Below are 21,334 nucleotides of genomic sequence, written 5' to 3' on the forward strand. Positions count from 1 at the left end.
TTGGAGGAAGCTTCGGCCCTAGACCCATACCAGTCTGACTTCCATCCTGGCCATGGGGTGGAGACTGCGGTGGTCGCCCTAATGCAGTGGTTCTCAACCTGGGGGTCAGGCCCTTTCGGGGTTGAACGACCCTTTCACAGGCGTTGCGGCAGAGTGAACAGCTTGGCGGGGGGGGTGCTGCCACTGTTGCCGCTCCTCCTGCAGGCGCCCGTGCTCGGCCGCCAGCCACTGCAGCAGTAGCTCCAGCGCAGTGCAGTCTCCTGCCAGGTGCTCCAGGTGGCGGCACAGCTCGGCGGGACAAAAGCAGAGCTGAACTGAGAAACCCCGGGGGAAAAAACCAATTTATATCCAATCATGAACAATGGATCTTCACAACTTTGGTCCGTTTCGGTTTAATTTCTGTGAAAGAACACTTGCATAATGTTATGGTTAGGGGTCACCACAGCATGAGGAACTGTATTAAAGGGTCGCGGCATTAGGAAAGTTGAGAACCACTGCCCTAACGGGTGATATCCGGCACCAGCTGGATTGTGGTGGGTCGGGTATTCTTGTTCTTTTAGATCTGTCAGCTGCATTTGATGTGGTCGACCATTTGCTGGGTCCAGTGCCTCGCCATGACTGGGATAAGAGGGAGAGTGCTTAAATGGCAGGATGCTCCTTAGGGGAGATTGGAGGGGTCCCAAATAGATGTCACTGTTTGGGCAGGTCCGCAAAAGAGACTGCTTTTTAAATTAATTTTCAAAAGCAATCGTTGGTTCTAGTAAAAAAAAAAAGAGGCAGAAAGGAAGGAAGATAAGAGAGTTGGAGAAGGTGGAGAAAGAGGTGGAAAGCCACTCTGAATGCTGGCCAGACACATTGGATTGCTGCAAATTGCCACCCCAGTAGGGGAGAGAATTCACGGTTTGCCCAACTCCAAAAAACTGTGCGATGGTCGCTGATGACGGCATTCTTGCCGGATCTGTGCCTGAGGAGCCTGATTTTAGTGTGGAGTCAGGATATTTCCGGGCAGCTGAAAAGGTGCTGCTGCAAAATTTTTGGTGTCTGTGGAATCGGCCCCTGCAATGAATAACAGCTCATTTGGGAGAAGAGCCTGGATGAGGGAAGAACACCTCCATGTATTTTTGTAATGGTACAAAGGAAAATACACAATTACATATTAACAGGAGACATCCCTGTTGTCTCCACAGTACCTCATGTGGAAAACTGGAAAACTCCTTGCTGACTCTTAAACAGTTTGATTTTTTATTAGTATTGGCCTCGTTTCTTAAAACTCTAAAAAGCATTGAAGGGCTATCCCTGTTGAAGATATGATGTCTAGCGTGGCAGTGGCACTAGTCTGATGCCACAGCCCTTTCCCCCTGCATCTGGAGTTCTGTGTTCCAGCTATCCAGCAATGAAGATCAAGCAGGTGGCCCTTCCTCCTCTGCCACGTACGAGTCCTCCCTCCAAAGCTGAACGAGGCCCTCAGCTGCAGTAAGCAAGCAAGCCTCAGCTGGGTGGAAGGACAGAGACTGGACTGCACTGTTGCTCACGGGTAAGGTCGTAGTCAGGGATCCCTATGAAGAGAAAACAGTTGCAGACATTAGGAAGGCAAGAATTCCAAAGGCAATACATGCCCCAGGACCCGCACCACCAGACCTGGAGAAGTCACCTCAGTTATAGTCCGCCTTTCTCACAGACTCAAATTGAGAGTCCCATCGACACTGCAGTTGCTGCTTGCACACAAGAAGATAACATCACTGGTTAATGTTGCAAGAGGCTCAAAGTGGGGCCCACCCTGAGAGGGCTTTGCCTTTCAAGGGCCTTGACTCTCAATCATTCAGACCAAGGCGTCTCATTAACTCATAGGAAGTTAGTAAAAATTGAGGGATTTTGTAGAGTGGTCATCTTAATCTACAGTGGCTTTAAAGCCACCACCTCAACATGGCAAAAAACGGAGCCAGGACACACAACTCTAACACCTCTTTCTTCCCCCTATAGTTTTACAGGAGGAAGAGAGCCAAGCAGATGTTGTTTGCCCTGCATGGATCAAAACTGTGCACTTGGCATGGCTTTACCCACCATAAAGTGCTTTATACCCTCAACAGATAGAAGACTGGCAACTCCTAGGATTAAAAACATTCTGCACCAACTCTGCTCCTAACCTGCTTATGTTGTTAGCAGTCCTGTCAAGACCAACCACTTACTATTCCTTCCCCCAGTCTGGCTAAGGAGTAGAAATGTGTCAGCTCCCACAAACCATGAATAATGAGTAGGATAGGGGCAGACATTGTCAGTTTCTTTTTCTAGGGTTAACTATTACCCGGTCTACCTGAGGGGAATTCATTCTCTACAGGTTCCAGAGCACACCACAATATCTATAGGTCTGCTTGGTATGAGGCGGAGAGAAATCAGGGGTGTGTGTGATGAATGCCCATGATGTCCCTGGGCAGTTACGCTCACCTCAACAAGGTCCCAGAAGTACACTTTGCCATCCTCAGAGCAGCTCCCAATATGCGTATCTCTTTCGTTCAGGCAGCAGTCCATCTTGTAGGCTATGTTCTTGTGGCCTGTGTATCTAGAGGTATCGGGGGGGGGGGGGGGAGATTTCAGATGAGAATTAAAAGAACATTTCTGAGATACAGGACAGCCAGGGTCTCCTTGCTAGCCACCTGGTACAATTGTGGTTCTCTTGAGTCGAGATACACGGGGAACAACATTAGACTAGAGTCATAACATTTATTACTGGTTTATTTTTTAAAAGAAATTATACCACCTCTTGAGAAACCTGCCTGAGGCAGCTTGGAAGAAAGAAATGGATAAGCTGTGCACATCTTTCAGCACTGGGTTGATATGATAATATATCCTGCTCTAATAAGAGCAGGGCTGCTGCATTTATTACTTACTCTCCCAGCATCTCGCCTGTATCCTTGTCCAGCAAGCGTAGCGTGGAGTCCAGACTAGCAGCTAATGTACATTGTCCATCTTTGCTGAAACACACGCAAGTGATGGGACCTATAATGATAAGATAGCAGTGCTGGGTTCCATCCTTTCAAGAGTGGGCAGGGAGAGACAAGAGGACAAGTAAAATCTTCATAATGTGCTCCTAGGACTGTGATAGTTTTTTCCCCAATGCTGATAATTTCAAAGGAAGACAGACTGGGATAGCGGCTTGCAGGGATCAAGTAAACTGCATTCTGTCCTGCCACCGCCTGCAATAAAAAGAGGACATGGCTTCACAACAACCCTTCATGCCAAAGTGGCACCAAGTCTATTGAAAAGAAATGGCCAGGGTCCCCTCAAAAACAGGGAGAGTCACAGTCACGTAACAAGAGGCCCCAAATTTACAGATGGAATTTGACACACTCACTTCCAATATAGTCCGAGCAGAGCTCCCCAGCACGCAAGTCATAACGCCGGACACGTCCATCTACAGAACTGAGACAGGAAAGAGAGGCATTGCTAATCAACCATAGTAGTAAATGGTGTACTGTAAGCCCTCTAATTCTAAAATTACAAACCCTAAATAGGAAAAGGGCCATATGCTTTGAGTTTAATCTGGAGAACCGGGTTTGATTCCCCACTCCTCCTCCACATGCAGCTGGGTGACTTTAGGCCAGTCAGTTTCCTTAGAGCTGTTCTCACAAGGTGTCTGTTATGGGGAAAGGTAGAGAAAGGTGTTTGTACACCACTTTGGGACTCCTTTGGGTAGTGAAAAACAGGGTATAAAAAGCTCTTCTTTGTACAAGTGCATATAAATTGTAAATTTTGCAAAAAGTCTACAGGGAGCTAGTATATTTGGAGAAAAAGAATAGTTATTTGTGAACATTTTGGGCTGTTTAAGGGGAAAGGCCTTGATAGGGGCTAAGAGAAGGGACCAGTAGCACATGCTGAATGAAAATATGCCCTGATCATCTAAAACTGCAATTCAAATGATTCTTCTCAGGAGCAATATGCATCTTCTGCTAGTTTCTGAAGCTGGGCTGACAGACGACTGGAAGACGGCTTTGCTGATAGACAGTGGGCAGAGGGGGAATTAGTCTAGTCATGCAGCTGCTGGGCAGATGGTGGATTGGATCAAACCTTGTGTTTAAAAGAGGTTGTGGTTTTAAAAAGTTTTTTAAAGGTTTATTACATGAACAAAAAATTAAAAGCAAGTTTCTCTTGGAATGGAATGTAACAAAAAATAGAGCAGCAAATACTTGGAAAACGGTCACTGATGTGCATTCACATCCTCTAATTTCTGAGCATTTAGTAGAAACTGAGCATTTAGTAGTAAAAATTAAGCCAAAATTCTCAAATCTGTACATGCTACGTTTAATATTAAAAGACAATGTTTTGAATGTTGTATTCCAACTGTGGTCATATGGGTCATTCTCCCCTTCCCCAAGTGCTCCTAGCTCTTCCACCTTACTTCTCCTTACCCTGTCAGGATTTCATGATCTGACACTTTCAGACTGGAGATGCCATCTTTGGCCTCGTCGAGTATCTGGACAGAATCTGGTCTGCGTGAACGACAGTCCCAGCAGCGGACACTGGAGTCAATAGATCCTGCAAGACACAAACAAAAAACCCAACTGGGTAAAACCAGAAAACCAATGAACTAGAAACAAGTGGCAAGAAAAGAAGCATTCCTTACCTGACAAGATCACAGTAGCCTCTTCGTTGAACTGGATACAGTTTACCTTCTGCCCAAGAACACAGGAAGAGATTAGGGACAAGCGCTTTCCCAAAGGCTGCATACAAATGTTCTTATTCTGTGAATCATACTCCATTTTTGAGTATGTTCTTTCATTTCTTTCCTCCTCACTGATCAACCATTCATACTTGTGTTATTCCCACAGAGCTCTAGCCTCCAGCACTACTACCATTCCACAATACAAACTACTCTTGTTGACAACACAAAATAACTTTTATTTCACCCTCAAGGGCAGACAGCAAGTGGTAGCGCCAGAAAAGCAACCAATATCTTTTTTGTGGGGGAGATAGTCACAGATAGCACCTACATGCTCAGTTTCACTGTCCAAGTCTCTCAGAGTTCAAATAGCCTGGCAATCCCACAAAAAGTTTAAATTGTCCTCAAGACTCTCCATCTCCTCCAGATGCATGTCTCCTATTGTAATGGACAAGCACTGTCATGTGCTTCGCATGGCTATGACTTTTAAAAGAAACAAAACCATTGACACAGCCCAATCTAATAAGACAGAGCATAGAGCTATTAACCCTCATGGCAAATCCGGAGGAAGTCACTTCTTTAAGCAGAAGAGTGGAGACCTTTCCCTGAAAACCCAAAAGGACAGAACATGTCTTACCCCTGCATGGCCACGGAACTTCCGAATCACTTGCCCTGTAGCCACATCCCAAAGTACAACGGTCTTGTCTGATCCGCATGAACAAAGCTGGCTGTTGTCAAATGACCTATGGGAGTAGAGAAATAGAGAAGGGATAACAGCAGCAACAGAAATGGCATTTCTTGGGCTATCACATCTCCTACTCCAATTCAAGGGATGTTAAGTCCTAGGGCTCTCAAGTGAACTGAGAGAGCACAGAATTCAGCAGTAGGTGCAGAATTCTGACAGAGTCTCTTAGATTCCATTATGTTTAAGGTCATAAAAATAGGAAAAATAGATTTGCATGTGTATATGGCCTCCAGGGAATGGTTATATCAGAAGCCAGGCATTTTAGCACAACGTTCACATTTTTTATTTTCTTTTGGTGAATCTTGCATAGCAAAAGTTCACTCTACTTTATCTGATGAGACAGACTCAACCCAACAAAGCTTGTTACAATTAGTTTATTAGTCTTCACAGCAAAACAGGATTTTCTTATTCGGTGATCAGTGGATATCATTGGGTCAGTGGTCCCAAAGTCTTTGTACCCACAGGCATGTTTGGGATTTTGAGAAGGGGTGCAGTGCACCATCCCAAAATGGCTGCCACAGGAAGGTGGTGAAAAAAAGCTCATCACTTCTGCGGAAGACAGAGCCCTTGCTCCTAAGAAATATTGGGAAGGTGAGATTAGGTACACGGGGACTAAGAAAAGCCCAGCTGCTTCTTAATCCTCCTATTCCCCCAGTAGAAACCCCCCTGGTATGAATCAGGGCAACTAATGACAAGCCTTGCCTTACAATAGTCTCACCCACTTTCACAGCTGTCTGCCTCACCTGATAAATAGAAGGAAAATAACATGTTTTTCAAAATAAGAATACAGATTGGATCCTGCCTATAATTTCTGCAAGTACAAAGAGAGGTGCAATTTTTTGCAGATTACTTCCTCCTGAATCAGAACAAAAGAACCCTAAAAATGCTGCTCTTGGGAGACAAGTGAATGTAGGCATCCAACCTACTAGGGTTGTGTGCGGCGGTGTCCGACCACCACACACAACCCCACTACCTACTTTGTGGGCATGAAATTCTAAGCGGGATCCAAGTCTGTTAATGTACATTGCTTAATTTGCCCCATACACACAGATCAGAGATTTCAGCTTTATAACTGTGCAACATTTATACACAGGTCTGTCTTCTCAAAAATATGGATAAAGCACAAAAGTCCTAGCCTAAATATGGGGATTGTTTGACTACATCTCAATTTTTCTGAAGGGGGTTCCATAGCAAACATCCTCTCCTTTAATAACAGAAGTTGATCCCTCTCCCACAATTCTTACCCTGCTGCATCCAGCACTTCATAGCCATGGCCACTGTATGTCTTGAGCAGAGTCCCTTTCTGGGGGTTCCAGAGCTTGAGTGACTTGTCACTGCCACAAGTGAGACAGTAATTCCCATCCACTTTGGGAAGGAGAAAAGAAGAGAGGTTAAAAATCATTACACTATCATTGTCTCAAGTAACTGAGCACAAATTAAATTCAAAACCAGTTTTCTTGCTTAACTTAGACAAGCAAAGCAAAACAAATGTTACATCACTTAGTAAAATAAACTAGGCCCAAGCCAAATCTCCCTTCTACTGGCTGATTTCTGTGCTACTAGACTAAATCCCCCCAAGCTGTGCTCCCACTACTGTTATTACTAAGAACAACACAAATCATGCTCCAGCCTGTAATATTATCCATTTGAGTTACACAGACAGCACCTATGCAGTGAAAAACATTTCCTCAACACCTCCCACACCCGTTGCAATGGCTTTCTTGATCTAACAAAACACTAAAAATAACTGGGATCACATCACACAATAGATCCCAATTTCCTTGTAGAACATAAAACAAGGACTCCCTTTCCTAGCCTCTTCAGCCTTAATAATTATGTTCACTGTGCAGGATTGAGGATGCACTCACCATTGAACCTTACAGCTCTGACAGCTCCCTGTTTACAATGCAATGTGCCCAGCAGTTTCTTAGGCAGCTCAGGTTTCTTTGGCTTTGGCTCTGGAAAAGCCATTATGAAGAAAAGTAACTTGCTTCATACATATGCTGTGAATGATGCTCTCATACACTTGACAACACAGCAATATCCACTGTAAAGTTTCATGTCCCAGGAATATCCAAGATTGGCTCAAAGGCTTAGGAACGTCTTGCATCCGGAAGATTTTTCATCTTGGAACGCCACCTTATCACAAAATAACACATAACACAGGGATAGAAATAAATCCTCATAGCTCTAAACCCCAACCAAGCTACAGTTTTCCTTATAATGGTGAATCGAACTAAAGACAACACATCTCTGAAAAGTAAAACTAGAACTACTTCATGTTGTGTTATATTTTGGTCAGTTGTCTAGATCCTTTTTCCACCATTCTACTCCAAATTAGTTAACAACGTTTTATAGCAGAAACCACTTGTACATATCCAGTCTTTCTTAGATTTTTCGAGAATTCCTTGAGAACTTTTTCTGTGCCCCAACTTTCTTTAAATCTCCCAATCTATAGCCAGGTGAAGCCAATTTTACGGCCTTTTTACAGAGATTTCTCAACAGACTCAAGTCCCATTGAATAGAGAACTACTCTAAATGCAAGCTTACTTCAATCCTCTTACTATCCCTTCTTAAATCTTTCATATTTGCTGCAAACGGGATCTTTACCACAAGCGAGGAAAACACAAGAGCATCCTAATTGGCGCCTGAGGGCGTGCAGCTGCCAGGCGCGCTGCCTTGAGTTCACCTTGTTCTCCGCTCCCCGCTGCTATTTCGCCCAAAAGACCGTTCCGAAGTTATCTGGACCAGTATGGACGAGGAAGTAAGACAGAACAGGCCCCCGGGGCGCTTGGAAGGTGAACGTTTATTCCAGCGTAAAACGTCATCGTTCGGAACGAAGCCTCCTGAGCGCCGGGGTGTCACTGCATTTGTTGCCCCCCCTCGCGCTGAAAGGAAGCGGAAGTTGAAGCGGCTGGAGAGGCTTTCTGGAGTCGCCTGGGACGGGCTGCGATGTCCAGCAACAACATGGCGGACCCGCGGCGGCCGAACCGCGTGCTCAGGTCAGCAACGATCGGCCTCGGGGGGTTCCTGAGGCAACGCCCGGGCGCGGGGGCACGAGCCCTGCAGCGCGGAAGGAGACGGTGCTGCGTCGCACGAGTGTAATGATACGAAAGGGGGCGCTGAGGGGCACGGAGTCCCTGGAAAGGGGGCGGGGAGGGCATGAGGTCGCTATGGCAACGGAGTCGAAGGGCGAAGAAATGGGCCGAAGCAGCTTCCCTTGGCAACAGCAACTGTGGTGGGGAGGTTAGAGCACAAGCAGCGGGGGAAAGGGCTGAGGGGCTTATCCTCACGAGCAATGCGGACTCCAGAACTCTAGTCTCAGGTCAAGGGCAATCGCGATATCCAGTCTCCGCTATGGGGGGGGGGAGTGTGTGTGCAGGTGATGCTGCAGGAGGATGTTGCCAGTCAGGGGATCTGTGCCCTTCAGGATTGGAAAGGAGATCTGCACATTTGTCTGTGTCTTATTAAAAACTAGTAATCAAGCCCGCTGCAGGGGAATGCAGCGGGCGCTAGGACCTTACATTGTTCTTCGGCGTGCTGGTCTGCGGCTCCTTCAGTGGCGGCGGCGAGCTTCTGGCAGGCTGGTCCGAGGGTCAAACACCTCCTGCTGCTCCTGCCGGCCGCCTGCGCGTCCCCTTCGGCCGCCGCTTGTCCGCCGCTGCTCCTGCCCCTGCTGGCCAGCGGGCCCGGCCCCTCGGCGGCAGCGGCGGGGCGGGGAGAGCCGGGCGGCGGCGGCGGCGGCGGGGGAACGGCAGGCGGCGGCGCGGCGGCAGGCAGCGGCGGCGGCGGAGGTCCGGGCTCCTTTCAGGCTGGTTCGCCGCAACAGCCCGCCAGGCAGGGAACCCCCGGCAGCCGCGCTTCGCACGAGGAACTGCGAGCCGCGCTGCGCGTGGCTCGCAGTTGCTGGAGCTGGGAATCGGAGGCTGCCGATTGGTCCCTCCGATTGTCTGTCATGAGGAAGGGTCCAATTTGGACCCTTCCTCATCACGGACTAATCCCACCTCCAGACCCCTTACCGAATTATATAGTCCGTGGCGCCCGTGGCGCCACGGGCGGTTTAAAGAAGATGGCGCCCGTGGCGCCACGGGCGGTTTAAAGAAGATTATACTAATGGCTTAACAAAGTGCTAGGTTTTTCCTGGATTGGAAGGAGGAAGGTGTAATTAATTGAACCAGTTAAAAAGTACAAATCGATTTGAGTGTTCCAGGGATGCAGGGTAGCTAAACAACTGTCAGGAACATTACAAAATTCCAGAAGCAGGTTGTATTGCTCGTTACATCACAGGTGCAAATAGGTGTGGCAGTGTTTACATCATTGTGTTGCACACAAGGAAGTATGTACTTTTACAGTCCATTCGGGGAGCTGACTTCTTGTGACAAAATTATGCAATTTGAGCATTTAGAACAATTTTAGACACACTGCCGTCTGCAAAGATATCAGGATTTCTTCTCAGCAAATGCACACCCAGTTGTACAAGCATCCCCCATGTCTGTGCAATTTGAGATAGAAGATGGATTGATGTTTGAGCAAGAGTGCTGCTTTCTTGGCTGGATATTGTGATTTATAGGTCTAAGGTTAAATCCTGTGAAAGCCATTTGGATGACAACATTAAGTCAAGGCCTTATTGATTTCTGCAGCTGTGCATCACTTCCGGCTAGCTGCGGCCCTGATCTGTTTCTTGAATGTACATGAGGGAGAAGCAGAGTGGATGAGATGGATATTCCCCTTATATAGTATATTACTGTACTGGCAGCCCAGCTGCTTTCCCTGGTGTGAAGCCCTCTCCCAGGGCCCTCTCCTGCCCCAGGATCCCGGTTACATGGCAGCCCGGCTCCTTTCCCCACTCCAAAGCCTCACCTGGTCGGCCCGCTGATGTCAGGGACGGGCCAAGGGGCCAATCGAAAGCTGCACGCTGTGTGGCTCCCGATTGGCCCCTTGGCCCCGGACTGACACTCGGAGAGGCCAGTCGAGAGCCACAAAGCGGCTCCAGATGGGCCCTTCGAGTTTTTATCCCGGACTTGCCCCACACCTTCCTCCTCCCACAATGCCCGTACTCCTTTATTCTTACCACTCCCGCGGAGCGGTTTACTGATATTCTATCTAGCCAAGCATAATTGAATGGATGGGTAATTAACTGTGTTTTTCTATTGTTTGTTTGTATATTGTCCTGTCATTTGTTAGGAAAGACTGAAGAGAGATACTGAACAGGGTGGTAGAAACATACATGGACTTTACCATTAGTATGCTCTGTGGTAAAGAAGCAAGTTGCACTAACTAGCCAGCTATATTGACTTAATCCCTTGCCTGATTTATTTTTATATTTCATTTATACCCCCTTTCCCCCCAGTGGGGTCTCAAAGTGCCTTTCATCATTCTCCAATTTACCCTTACAATGACTCTGTGAAATAGTTCAAGTTGAGAGTGTATGACTTGCCCAAGGTCACCCAGCAACTTTCTATGGAAGAGTGGGGATGTTAACTTCGGTCTCCCAGATATTCGTATAACCCACTAACCACTGATATCACCACACTGACTATCGAAAGAAGGATGAAAAATCTTTCTTCCTCAAAAGGCTATGCAGAAAACTTCTAACTGGTCAATGTGGTGCATTGGGGAAAAAAGATATGCATACATAGATTTTTACTCCTTTGTATGCTAGTTCTTCTCCATCTGCATCAATTTCATTTGGTTGTGTACAATTTCTGTAAGGATGCTTGGGGGAAAGAGAGAGGCCCGTAGTATTGTTTCATATTACTTTACTAAGATAGCTGGCTTCTGATAGGTTTGCCTGCATGTGCCTCATTCAAAACACAATTATATGTACTTTTTAAATCAAAATTACCTATACATCTGTAGAAAAACGTGCAGATTTCACGGTACTGGGGCATTGGCTTGCTGTACAACTGCTTAAAATGACTTGTAAGAACTGAACCTACAAATGCCTTATTTTGCCCTTTTAAAAATAAGGCCGCCTTCTTCTGGTTTAAGCAGATGACTTCCCTTTTGAGTATGAAGTTGCAATGGTACAGGGTTTTTTTATTAGGAAGATGTTTAAAGTGTTTCAAGAGCAGTGAAGAGTACATTGTGTGAGAGAGTGACCTTGGAGATGTTGTCACTGCTGTGTCTCCCATAGACACTGGGAATATTGACCTGGAATGGCATGAAATATGCAGCAGGGGCATGTAAAATCTGTAATCTTGCTCCAGTCCTGATATTGCTGTGGATATAGCTAATATTTTATTTCCAAGCATAACATGCTGCTTTCTTTCTCTCTGAATGGTACTTCTTCAATTTATAGGTACAAACCTCCATCTACAGAGAACAACCCTACCTTGGAAGATCCTACACCAGACTACATGAATCTGCTGGGAATGATTTTCAGTATGTGTGGCTTGATGCTGAAAGTAAGTAGTGGGCAGTTAGTCCTTTGACCTCATGGCATCAAGAATATTGATCACACAAATCATGCACAATGTTCTTTCAGCTGCTTGTTATTGTGCAAGTAATACATTTGATATAGCATTGTATATTTCTACAGAGCTTCAGATGTTTAGTCATAAACACTCCCAGATTAGCGAAATTTGTAAGTAGTTTGTGGATTAGCTACTCTTTTTCCATTCACAATATCCACAGCTTTCCCTCCTTACCTTTTTTGAGCTGCATTAATTCATTAATTAATTGGACCTAATCCATCTCAATTTGTATGGCATTTTTATTTATTTATTTTATATATTTTTTTATTTTTCCAAAAAGATAGAAATAACATAGATACATATAATAAACATTAGTGAGCAATTGTTTAGAATCTAAGCGTATTAGAACCCGCTCCTTTCCCATCTGATTTACTTTTTTAGATAGTTCAGATAAGGACCCCATTGTTCCTGAAAGGCTTCTTCTGATTTTCCATTAACCACTAATGTCAATTTAGCCATCTTGGCGAGATCTGCCAATTTGCTCAGCCAGTCTTCTATTGACGGTAGCTCATGCGTTTTCCATTTCTAGCCAGCACTAATCTTGCCGCCGTCATTGCGTAGAACAATAAACTTCTTGTGTGTGTTGAGAGGCACTGCGGTGGTAAACTTAATAGCATATATTCAGGCTTCATAGGAAAATTCAACTCCCACATTTTCTGCATTATTGTATGAACCTTAGCCCAGTACTTATATATTTTTTCACATTTCCACCACATGTGATAGAAAGAACCTACTTTATCTGCACATTTCCAACACTTATTGTCACAACTTTTTGCAATTGTAGCAATCACTTTTGGTGTTACATACCATCTATAAAATATTTTATACCAGTTTTCTCTGAGAATTTGACTGTTAGTAAGCTTTGGAATTCTAGTCCATATGTGTTCCCATTGTTCTAAGGTCACTTGGGTCTCTAAGTTTTGCATCCATTTGATCATGCATGGTTTTATCTGTTCCATCTCAGTTTCATATTTCAATAAGAGTTTATATATTAGTCCTTGTAAGTGTGGTTTTTCTTGTATTAATAGGTTTTCAAATTCTGGTATTGGAGCCTCTAAATTTAATGGATGCTGGAATTCTGCTTTGAACCTAGATAGGAGTTGGTTATATTCCAGCCATTGGATTTCCACTCCTTCTTTCTCTAAAACTTGCCTTTCTTTGAATTTGCCAAATTTTGTTAAGAGTTCTTTGTATCGTAGGCAAGTCAATCTTTTTTGTTGTGTTTTGCTGAAATGAGCTTCAGTTGGTGATTTTAATATAGATGGCGTCGGAGATAGTCTGCTACCATACTTTGTCCAAATTTTTAACAGTCCGTCAATCCAAGAGTTCCAAGGTGTCTTTTGTTTTTGCGTTCCTGTCGGCCAAAGTCTTTCATGGAAACTGTTGCCTAAGGCCTCTTTTTCAAATATCAGTTCTCTTAATTGTGACTCTCGTATCCAATCCGCTATGTATGTAAGTGCCGTTTGCGTGATAGTACAGCTTTAAGGTTGGTATTCCTTGTCCTCCTCTCCTTTTTCATCTTGTAATATTTTAAAGGCAATTCTTGGTCTTTTTCCGCTTCATTCATTCATTCATTCATTCATTCATTCATTCATTCATTCATTCATTCATTCATAATATTTATATACCGCCCTCCCCGAGGGCTCAGGGCTGTTTACAGAAAACAGGAAAAGATACAATTAACATATGGTAACAGGTAACAGTAACAGTAATAACATTATAACAATAATAACTTATCAAGATCATAACAATAACATTATAAAATAGAAATTGCAAGAGCCTCAGCTCAACTCTTACTGGACCCAGTGGGTTAAACCGATTAGTGTTGGTCGTGAGGGGGGGGAAGCTTGGGGGCCAACTGGAAGCGGTGGTTTGGTCGACCTCAACCAAGTGCTTGGCAGAGGAGCTCCCTTTTGCAGGCCCTGTGGAACTGTTTAGGTCTGTCAGGGCCCTGATCTCCTCTGGTAGCTCATACCACCAGGTGGGGGCCAGAATGGAGAAAACTCTGGCCCTAGTTGAGGTCAAGCGGGCTTCCTTGGGGCCAGGGACCACCAGGAGGTTGGATGTAGCTCAAGGCTCTTTGAGGAGTGTAGGTGGAGAGGCGGTCCCTCAGGTATACTGGGCCCAGACCGCATATGGCCTTAAAGGTGATAACCAACATCTTAAGCCTGATCCGGAATTCAACCGGGAGCCAGCGCAGCTGCTGGAGGATGGGCCGGATGTGGGGCCTTCAAGGTGTTGCCGTGAGGACCCTGGCAGCCGCGTTCTGGACCAGTTACTGTTTGGCTTGGCGAAGGTGGTAAAATGCCAGCCATGCTACCGTAGTGATCTGAGCCTCCATTGAGAGGGAGGCATCTAGTATCACTACCAGGTTCCTGGCGGCGTGGGCCACTTTTAGCTGCACTCCATCCAGATTTTGTAGGCGTGCTTCCTCACTTGGACCTTTTCTGCCCAGCCACAGGACCTCCGTCTTTGAAGGGTTGAGCTTCAGATGACTCTGCTTGAGCCACCGTGTCACCGCTTCCAGGCAAGAAGGCGCATAAAGATGTTAAATAGGGTTGGAGTGTTTTCCAGAGTGTTTGTATTATTCCTGTTTGATGTAAACTGCCCTGAGCCTTTGGGGCAAACACCCACAGAAAGATCTTTACCTTCCCAAGGAAAGGTCTAACGTCTCTGTGGGGTTGGGATACAGATTTTTTTCAGAGTAAGCATATATTGTGCTTTCAGCATTCTATGATATACAGTTGTCTCTGCGTAATTCAGTTAAAAGCCTAGAAGATGTTAGTTCATGCATTAGCACTGAACAAACTTGAGGTCTCCTTGATATCAAAACATGCTTTTTAAATTATCTTAATTTTGCATACAAATTGTGTTTCTGTTTCGACTGTCAGTCTTGCCATGCCATGCTAATCCATTGCTCAATAACCTTTGTGTCTGGATTACTGCACTGTATTATACATGAGACGGTTAAAAAAATGATGTACAGCAGTAGTTCATCTGTTTTGTCTTTGAGAACTCTTCACTGGCTGTTTCTTGACTTCTGCGTTCAGTTCAGCATGCTGGTTATTACCTGTTTGACCCCAAGGCCATAAAAGCCTTTAACTTCAGGACTGCCTCCCCTAATGAGCTCCCTTGCAGCAGCTCCATTTTGTGAATCAAAGCTTGCTGAGAATGCCATTGTGTGACAAATTAAAAATGCTGTTGCCTGCTTTATAGGATATTTTTCTGTAGTGATCCCTGGCTTGTGGAATGGGCCCAAATTTCTCAAGTTACCAGAAGATTTGCAAGGTTGAATTGTTTAGACAAGCTAAGTGACTAGGCACTTTACTTGGGTTCTGGCCTGAAATTTAAGGTTTTATTTGTTCTCTGTACTGAAATGTTATAGTCCATAGCCAAATGGGCACACAGAAAAAGAGCACACCATGGGGTATTTGAAATCTTCCATTGGCTCTGATGTAAAAAATCCATCCATCCATACTGGAACAGAAAAGAGGGGGGAAAACAGTGTTGTGGACTGATACAGACTCAGCATGCGTGACATCCCAGGAATAAGTCCTGCAGCTAGAACCCCAGGTTCAAGTCCTCCTTAGAACTAGTTACAAGGAAGGAATCCCAAATGTATTTGAGATGTTGTACCATCGGACTCAATTACTGAGGAAAGTCTTCTCATGCAGATTGGCTGTCTCAGACTTCAGGTCCTTTGTTTAGCCTCTTCTCATGAACATTTCTTTGATGCATTTAGCAGGTTCATTACCATTGCTTGCTCCTCTTCCTCCCAGCACCCCTTTGTGGGGCTTGTGCTGACATGAGTTGCTATCCTAAGCATTTTGCATCCTGGCTATAGGACTGTACTCCTAGGTAGCACTCCTAAGCAGAAGTCAATCCAGTTTTATTCTGTGGGACTTACTTCCAGGAAAGGGCTTTTAGAATTGCAGCCTCTATTGCTTGTTGAAAAACACCTAAGGTAATAAATGGCCTGCTCCTAGTAGCACCATGTTCAAACATTATTATGGTGTCTGGAAAAAACCTTTCGTAAGGCTTGCCTGCAATAATTACCATTGTACCCATTTCCATAGAGGTGAGAATTAAATTCTGCTAAGGGCACTACAAAACTGCTGTATCCAGTTTAATATAAAAGTGTCCAAAAAAGGTGATATTCTGTATCTACACCTGGGTCACAGAAATTAGAAGCATGCATACTGAAGGGGATATATACTTTTGTGTAACAGTGTGTGGATGAAATCTTGGGATACTTTTGGACTGTAAGCGAAATATGAGCAGACAGTGTGATGCAACAGTAAAGAAGACAAATGCAGTCTTGGGCTATATCAAGAGGCAGCACATCAAAATCACAAGATAATCCTGCAGTATATCACATTGTTCAGATCCCACCTGGAATATTAGTTCTGGAGGTTCAAAAAGGATGTGGACAAAATTGAGAGGGTACAGAGGAGCGTGATAAGGATGAGCAGGAGCCTAGGGACCAAAGCCTATGAGGAAACGCTGAGAGACTTGGGAATATTCAGCCTGGAAAAGTTGAGAGGGGACATGATTGCTCTCTTGAAGTATTTGAAAGGTTGTTATTTGGAGGAGGGCAGGGAAAGGTTCCTGTTGGCAGCAGAGGATAGAACCACAGTAATGGGTTTAGACTACATGTAGAATGATACCAGCTAGATATCACAAAAAAATTTTTTTCACAGAGTACTTGAGTGGTAGAATAGGCTGATGGGCCCAAAAAACCATTTACACCATTCCCTTCCATTGTATCTTCACAACAGTCCTGTGATGTAGCTGTGGCTGAGTGTGTGTGACAGGCCAAGGTGACACAGCAGGCTTCTATTGCAGAGTGGGGATTCAAACCAGCTTCTCCCCCCCCCATCCTAGTCTGAGACACTAACCATTATTCGGGTTTAAATGGGGTGAACAGTAACAAGCAGCTGGGTCTGGATGACTCATGCAAATTGCATGGTAGCAATTTGTCAAATGGTTGCTGCCAGGCCTGCCCCTGATAAATCTTTCCTCAAAGGCCAAACAGCCTCCTCCCCTTTCCTTGTACTGACAGAAACCAAGGCTTGAACTAGCAATGCTGTCCTGGTTACCCAGCAGTGGCCACAGTGGGTGGTTGTTTCTTCAAGCAATTATTATTTGAAGTTTCTGTTATTAGGTGCTTTAAAAAAAACTCGGTTTCTTTAGTTTTTAGATTGTTCTACAAACTTAGGGCTTGATTGTTCATGGTCTCTGTCTTTGGATTTAAGTAGCCACAGATGTGGTTATGTTGAATATTAGATATATTGAGATCTATTTGCCTATGTGGGTTAACTAAATGTACATCCAATGAATTCCTGATATCTCTGTTTGGGTTCTCTAGTCTTTGGTTTTTCTGACAAGTGAGATTACAAAAACATACAGTTGCATGCTTTTTTTTTTCTTTGAGTTTTCAAGTTTTCAAGTCACTGTAAGTTTCACCTTTGCTGTTTGTGAACACATTGAACACCTCTGAGGTTTGAAGTGCCCATGGATCATGTGTTCATCTTATCATTTAAGAGAGATGAGTGTGTACTCTAAATACGTTTCACGTTTGTTGCTGTAAGTCGGAAATGACTTAATGGCGCACACACCATTTTCTAGAAGCCAAGTATGTTTTTTCATTTACCTGGCCACTGAGTTTAAGTAAAATTATACCTCTTTAAAACTGAAGCCAGCTCCTGTCTTCACTAGAAAAACAAGATTGAGTGTTTTTGATGGTTTTATGCCTGTATTGGAGATTGGAGATGGGTTGGTGTTTGGTACAATGGAGCATTAAGAGCCAGTTTGGTGTAGTAGGTAATCTCTAATCTGGAGAACCAACTTTTATTCCCCATGCCTCCTTCACATGTAGCCAGCTGGGCGACCTTGGGCAAATCAGTTCTCTCAGAGCCTTCTTAGCACAACCTATTTCACAGGCTGTCTGTTGTGGGGGAAGGAAGGGGAGGTGATTGTAAGCTGCTTTGAAACTCCTTCAGGTAGTGAAAAGCTGAATACAAAAAACCGTTCTTCTTGTGATGTCATTGAGGGTTTCTCAGTGTTTTTCCCCATGGTTTTTGCAGCTCAAGTGGTGTGCCTGGATTGCTGTCTATTGCTCATTTATCAGCTTTGCCAATTCAAGGAGCTCAGAAGACACGAAACAGATGATGAGCAGTTTCATGTGAGTTAACTAATTTCTGTCACCATTGTATTGATTCCGAATAAAATTTCTCATCAGTACTGCCAAGTAGAGGTGTTACCTTTCATAAATATCCAACTGAGTTGAAACCAATGTGAAAATGCAGTGTCAATTTGGCAGTTAGCCCTAAATTTTATTTTTGAATCATCTGTAAAATATGAGGTACACTGCTACCTTTCATCTGCGGGTGTGCCTGGAAGCCCAATTCTGTGCAACAACATGCTCACTGCAATGAATATTTATTTCTACTGTTTATTTCTATTTCCTGCTGTACCAATTTGAGCCATGCCCCCTTTAACAATTGGGTCTATCTCCTTCTGTGGCACCTTTTATCTCCTACTCACAGTGGCCTCCTAAGGGCAGCAGTACAAGCCACTTTCATAAGGGAAGGATGACCAAAGTGGAAGCCAAGGAATTGGCTGTTCAATATATATCATGTAGTATAGGAAAGTTTTGGGGCTAACCTATTATATAGCTTTTTAAAGCTGAAATGCATTTTGAGATGATTTCAACATTCATTCTGTTGATATCAGCACTTGTTTGCTAGTGACAGAGTAATGGTAAGACTGTGCTCTAATTGTCTCTTTCCCTTTCTCATCCCCAGGCTGTCTATCTCTGCTGTGGTGATGTCCTATCTGCAAAACCCTCAGCCCATGTCTCCTCCTTGGTGAAAGGATAACTTTTCTCTGCAGATGTCTGCTCTTATAGAGCAGAATGTAGTCCTTATTGAAAGGAGAGGACATTTTTCTCAGGCAATCCAAAATCCGTTTGCACAAGCAGTGTTGCATAATTTGGGAGTGCGCGTTTAGATGTCTATAGCACGATAGTTATTAAAGATGCTTTGGGTACAGTGCCAGGTTGCCTCGGTTGTATCAACAGCACATTTTGCTCAAACTCTAGGCTAGCTCTCAGCATAGCTAATACCTAGGGAGCGTTCTCTGCTTCCTCTAGACTTCTAGAGTTGGCTGTTCAGTTTAGAGGGGGGGGGGAGACTGCACCCAGAGAACTCTCTCCAGCTGTTAGCCATCCTTCCTGTTCATGTTTTAAATGCCTTTTAATGTTTGAAGTGTTTTGATGTTTGCTGCCTTGGGGACTTTGAATTCTGTGGAAAGATAGCATAAAAGTAAACAAACAAACAAAACTCACAAGTGAGCTGGGAAACTCACATTGTAGGGAATCTCCACTCTGACTGACAACTTCCCATTATAGCCGGATGCTTGAGCGGACAGCTGAAGAAGCATGTGACCAGGCAGCTTCTAACATGCAGCATGGAACTCTACAAAAGACTTGCCTGTGAAAACTATCTTGGCATTTACCTGATACAGGAGACCCTCTACTGATCTAGCGGGTCAATAGGAGCTGAGAATCATGACCCCTCACAAGATGGCACAGATCAATTGCCTTTTATGTATCTCTTTTACTATCAGGGTACTTATAAAAGAACAACAAGATTGCTTCCAGGTGATGCAAGTTTTATGTACAAGAAGACAGACACTTGTGCCTGTTTTCGAGTATACTCTTCATTAATTCAAATGGTTTCCCTTACACAAAGCAGAAGGATCAAATATCAGCGGAAGGCTTTGGGGCACTAGGCCTGTCGCTTGCTTCAAGTCACGGCTCTTTGGCCAAGTTCCAGAGTCTGGAATGCAGCTGTTGGTTCAGGCCTGCTCCCCTCCCCCACGGCGCTTTTCTGGCTGCCAGACAAATCCCCCCCACCCACCCCTCAACTGCTTCCAGCTGCGTAGCTGGTGCCCCTCCTGCGGGGGAGAGCAGAGCTGGAGTGTGAAGCGGGGCTGGGGGAGGCGCTGCCTGCGGTAGAGAGGAAGGAAGGAAGCCTGCAGAGGGATTAGAAGAGAACGGGGGGGGGGGGGGTCGATGGCGTGCGGGACAGAAGGGGGACTTTGTTTCTGTGTTACAGGGCGGGTTTCCGCCGCGGGGCAGGAGGCAGCGCACACTGAACGCGCCTCGACGCCCTGGGGCCAGCGGGCCGCTTCGTCTGGCGGGGCTTCCGCGGGCTTGGGGGGGGGGGGGGGTAGGGAGGCTCGCTAACCCAACGCCTTCCAAAGGGCGCCTTGGGAGCCGGCGGTGGCTGCCGCAGTTAACTGGGGCTCTCCGGGGCGCGTGGCTTGCCCTTCTTGCCCGGCGCGGGGGTGCGTCTCCGGGGGTTGAGCAGTTCGCCTTCCCACGTAGGCAGGGGGAGCTGGCAGCGCCTCTGCTCGGCGGTGGAGGAGCACGCGAGCCTTGGTCGGCCCGCCCGCGCGGACGGCTGTGCCTTTAAGAGAGAAACGCCTCCCCTCCCTCCCCCTCCCCCTCCCCCCGCCGGTCTATTTTGGCTCGGCGCTGTTTTCATTTCCGCCTTCCTGTTCCGCATGCGGTGCCAGGAAATTCCCCGCTTCCGCGCTGGCCGGGCCGGGCAGGGGACGGGGGCGGAGCGGGGGCCGCGTAGCCGGAGAGGAATGCGGCCCGAGGGGCCGGGAGCAGGCACCGGCATGTCGCTCGCTCCACCGCCCAGGAGGCCTCGGGAGGCAGGGCTGGGCTTGTCTCGCTCCGTCCGCCCTGACCTACATTCCTCGGTTTCGGAGATCCCTGGGCGCTCTGGGAGGAGGAAGCGCGGCGCCTGGACTAAGCCCCGTCCCCGTCCCAGGAGGACGCCGGGCGCGCAAGAAGGACGTGCCCGTGAGGCCTGGAAGGCGCCCGGCGTCTGGCTGGAAGCTGGTCGCTTAAATGAAGTTGGGATGGCAGCCTCCAGGTGGGACCCGGGGATCCCCTGGCAATACAGTTCACCCTGCTTTAGAGATCAGTTCCCCGGGAGAAGATGGATGTTTTGGACGGTGGACTCTGTGTCATGGGACCCCACTGTGGTCATTGCCCTCCCCAGGCTTCATCCTCACATCTTCCCGGGATTTCCCAAGCTGGATCTGGCAACTCTGCTTAGCTGGTGCTCACCCGGTTAGAATTCCAGAGACCTGGGCAGCAGCCCAGCTCGAAGGGAACCACGTTTAGTTACATTCTTGCCCCCCTAGACCCCTGGACATATACTTGCCTCTGGTAGCGAAGGGGTCTAACCCAAAAGCCCTGCACTGTAATTTCATATCCCTGGGCCCTGATTACTGAGTGGCAAAGGAAGTGCACTCTGTGCTTCCTCAGACAATTTTCTTGATTGGTGTCCACACCTTCCCAAGTTGGTACCCAGAATTATGGGAGTTGCTGTTTTGAGGCCTATAGGGTTATAGTGCTCTGCTCTGGTAAAGTGGGGA

At 46.0% G+C, this 21,334-nt stretch overlaps 2 protein-coding genes across 5 annotated transcripts; one reads left to right on the plus strand and one right to left on the minus strand.

Annotated features, from left to right (window-relative positions):
* Window positions 1-1,219: 1,219 nt before the first annotated feature.
* Window positions 1,220-8,310, minus strand: WDR83 (WD repeat domain 83). 3 transcript variants are annotated; one of them, XM_077327261.1, is made up of 10 exons: window positions 8,089-8,310; window positions 7,268-7,538; window positions 6,644-6,764; window positions 5,292-5,397; window positions 4,619-4,667; window positions 4,404-4,530; window positions 3,350-3,417; window positions 2,886-2,994; window positions 2,443-2,557; window positions 1,220-1,556 (listed from the first exon to the last, which is right to left on the minus strand). In XM_077327261.1, the coding sequence occupies exons 2-10, from the start codon at window positions 7,368-7,370 to the stop codon at window positions 1,401-1,403; spliced, it is 954 nt and encodes a 317-aa protein (XP_077183376.1). In that variant the 5' UTR covers window positions 7,371-7,538; window positions 8,089-8,310; the 3' UTR covers window positions 1,220-1,400. The 3 variants fall into 3 exon arrangements, with proteins under 3 accessions (XP_077183376.1, XP_077183377.1, XP_077183378.1); XM_077327262.1 differs by having other exon boundaries at window positions 8,010-8,184; XM_077327263.1 differs by having other exon boundaries at window positions 7,950-8,109.
* WDR83OS (WD repeat domain 83 opposite strand) lies at window positions 8,266-18,930 on the plus strand. Of its 2 annotated transcripts, none has more exons than XM_077327265.1 (4): window positions 8,266-8,401; window positions 11,701-11,806; window positions 17,962-18,059; window positions 18,682-18,930. In XM_077327265.1, the coding sequence occupies exons 1-4, from the start codon at window positions 8,352-8,354 to the stop codon at window positions 18,746-18,748; spliced, it is 321 nt and encodes a 106-aa protein (XP_077183380.1). In that variant the 5' UTR covers window positions 8,266-8,351; the 3' UTR covers window positions 18,749-18,930. The 2 variants fall into 2 exon arrangements, with proteins under 2 accessions (XP_077183380.1, XP_077183379.1); XM_077327264.1 differs by having other exon boundaries at window positions 8,352-8,500.
* Window positions 18,931-21,334: the final 2,404 nt, after the last annotated feature.

This window comes from Paroedura picta, chromosome 3 (assembly GCF_049243985.1).
Source record: "Paroedura picta isolate Pp20150507F chromosome 3, Ppicta_v3.0, whole genome shotgun sequence".
Taxonomy (NCBI): domain Eukaryota; kingdom Metazoa; phylum Chordata; class Lepidosauria; order Squamata; family Gekkonidae; genus Paroedura; species Paroedura picta.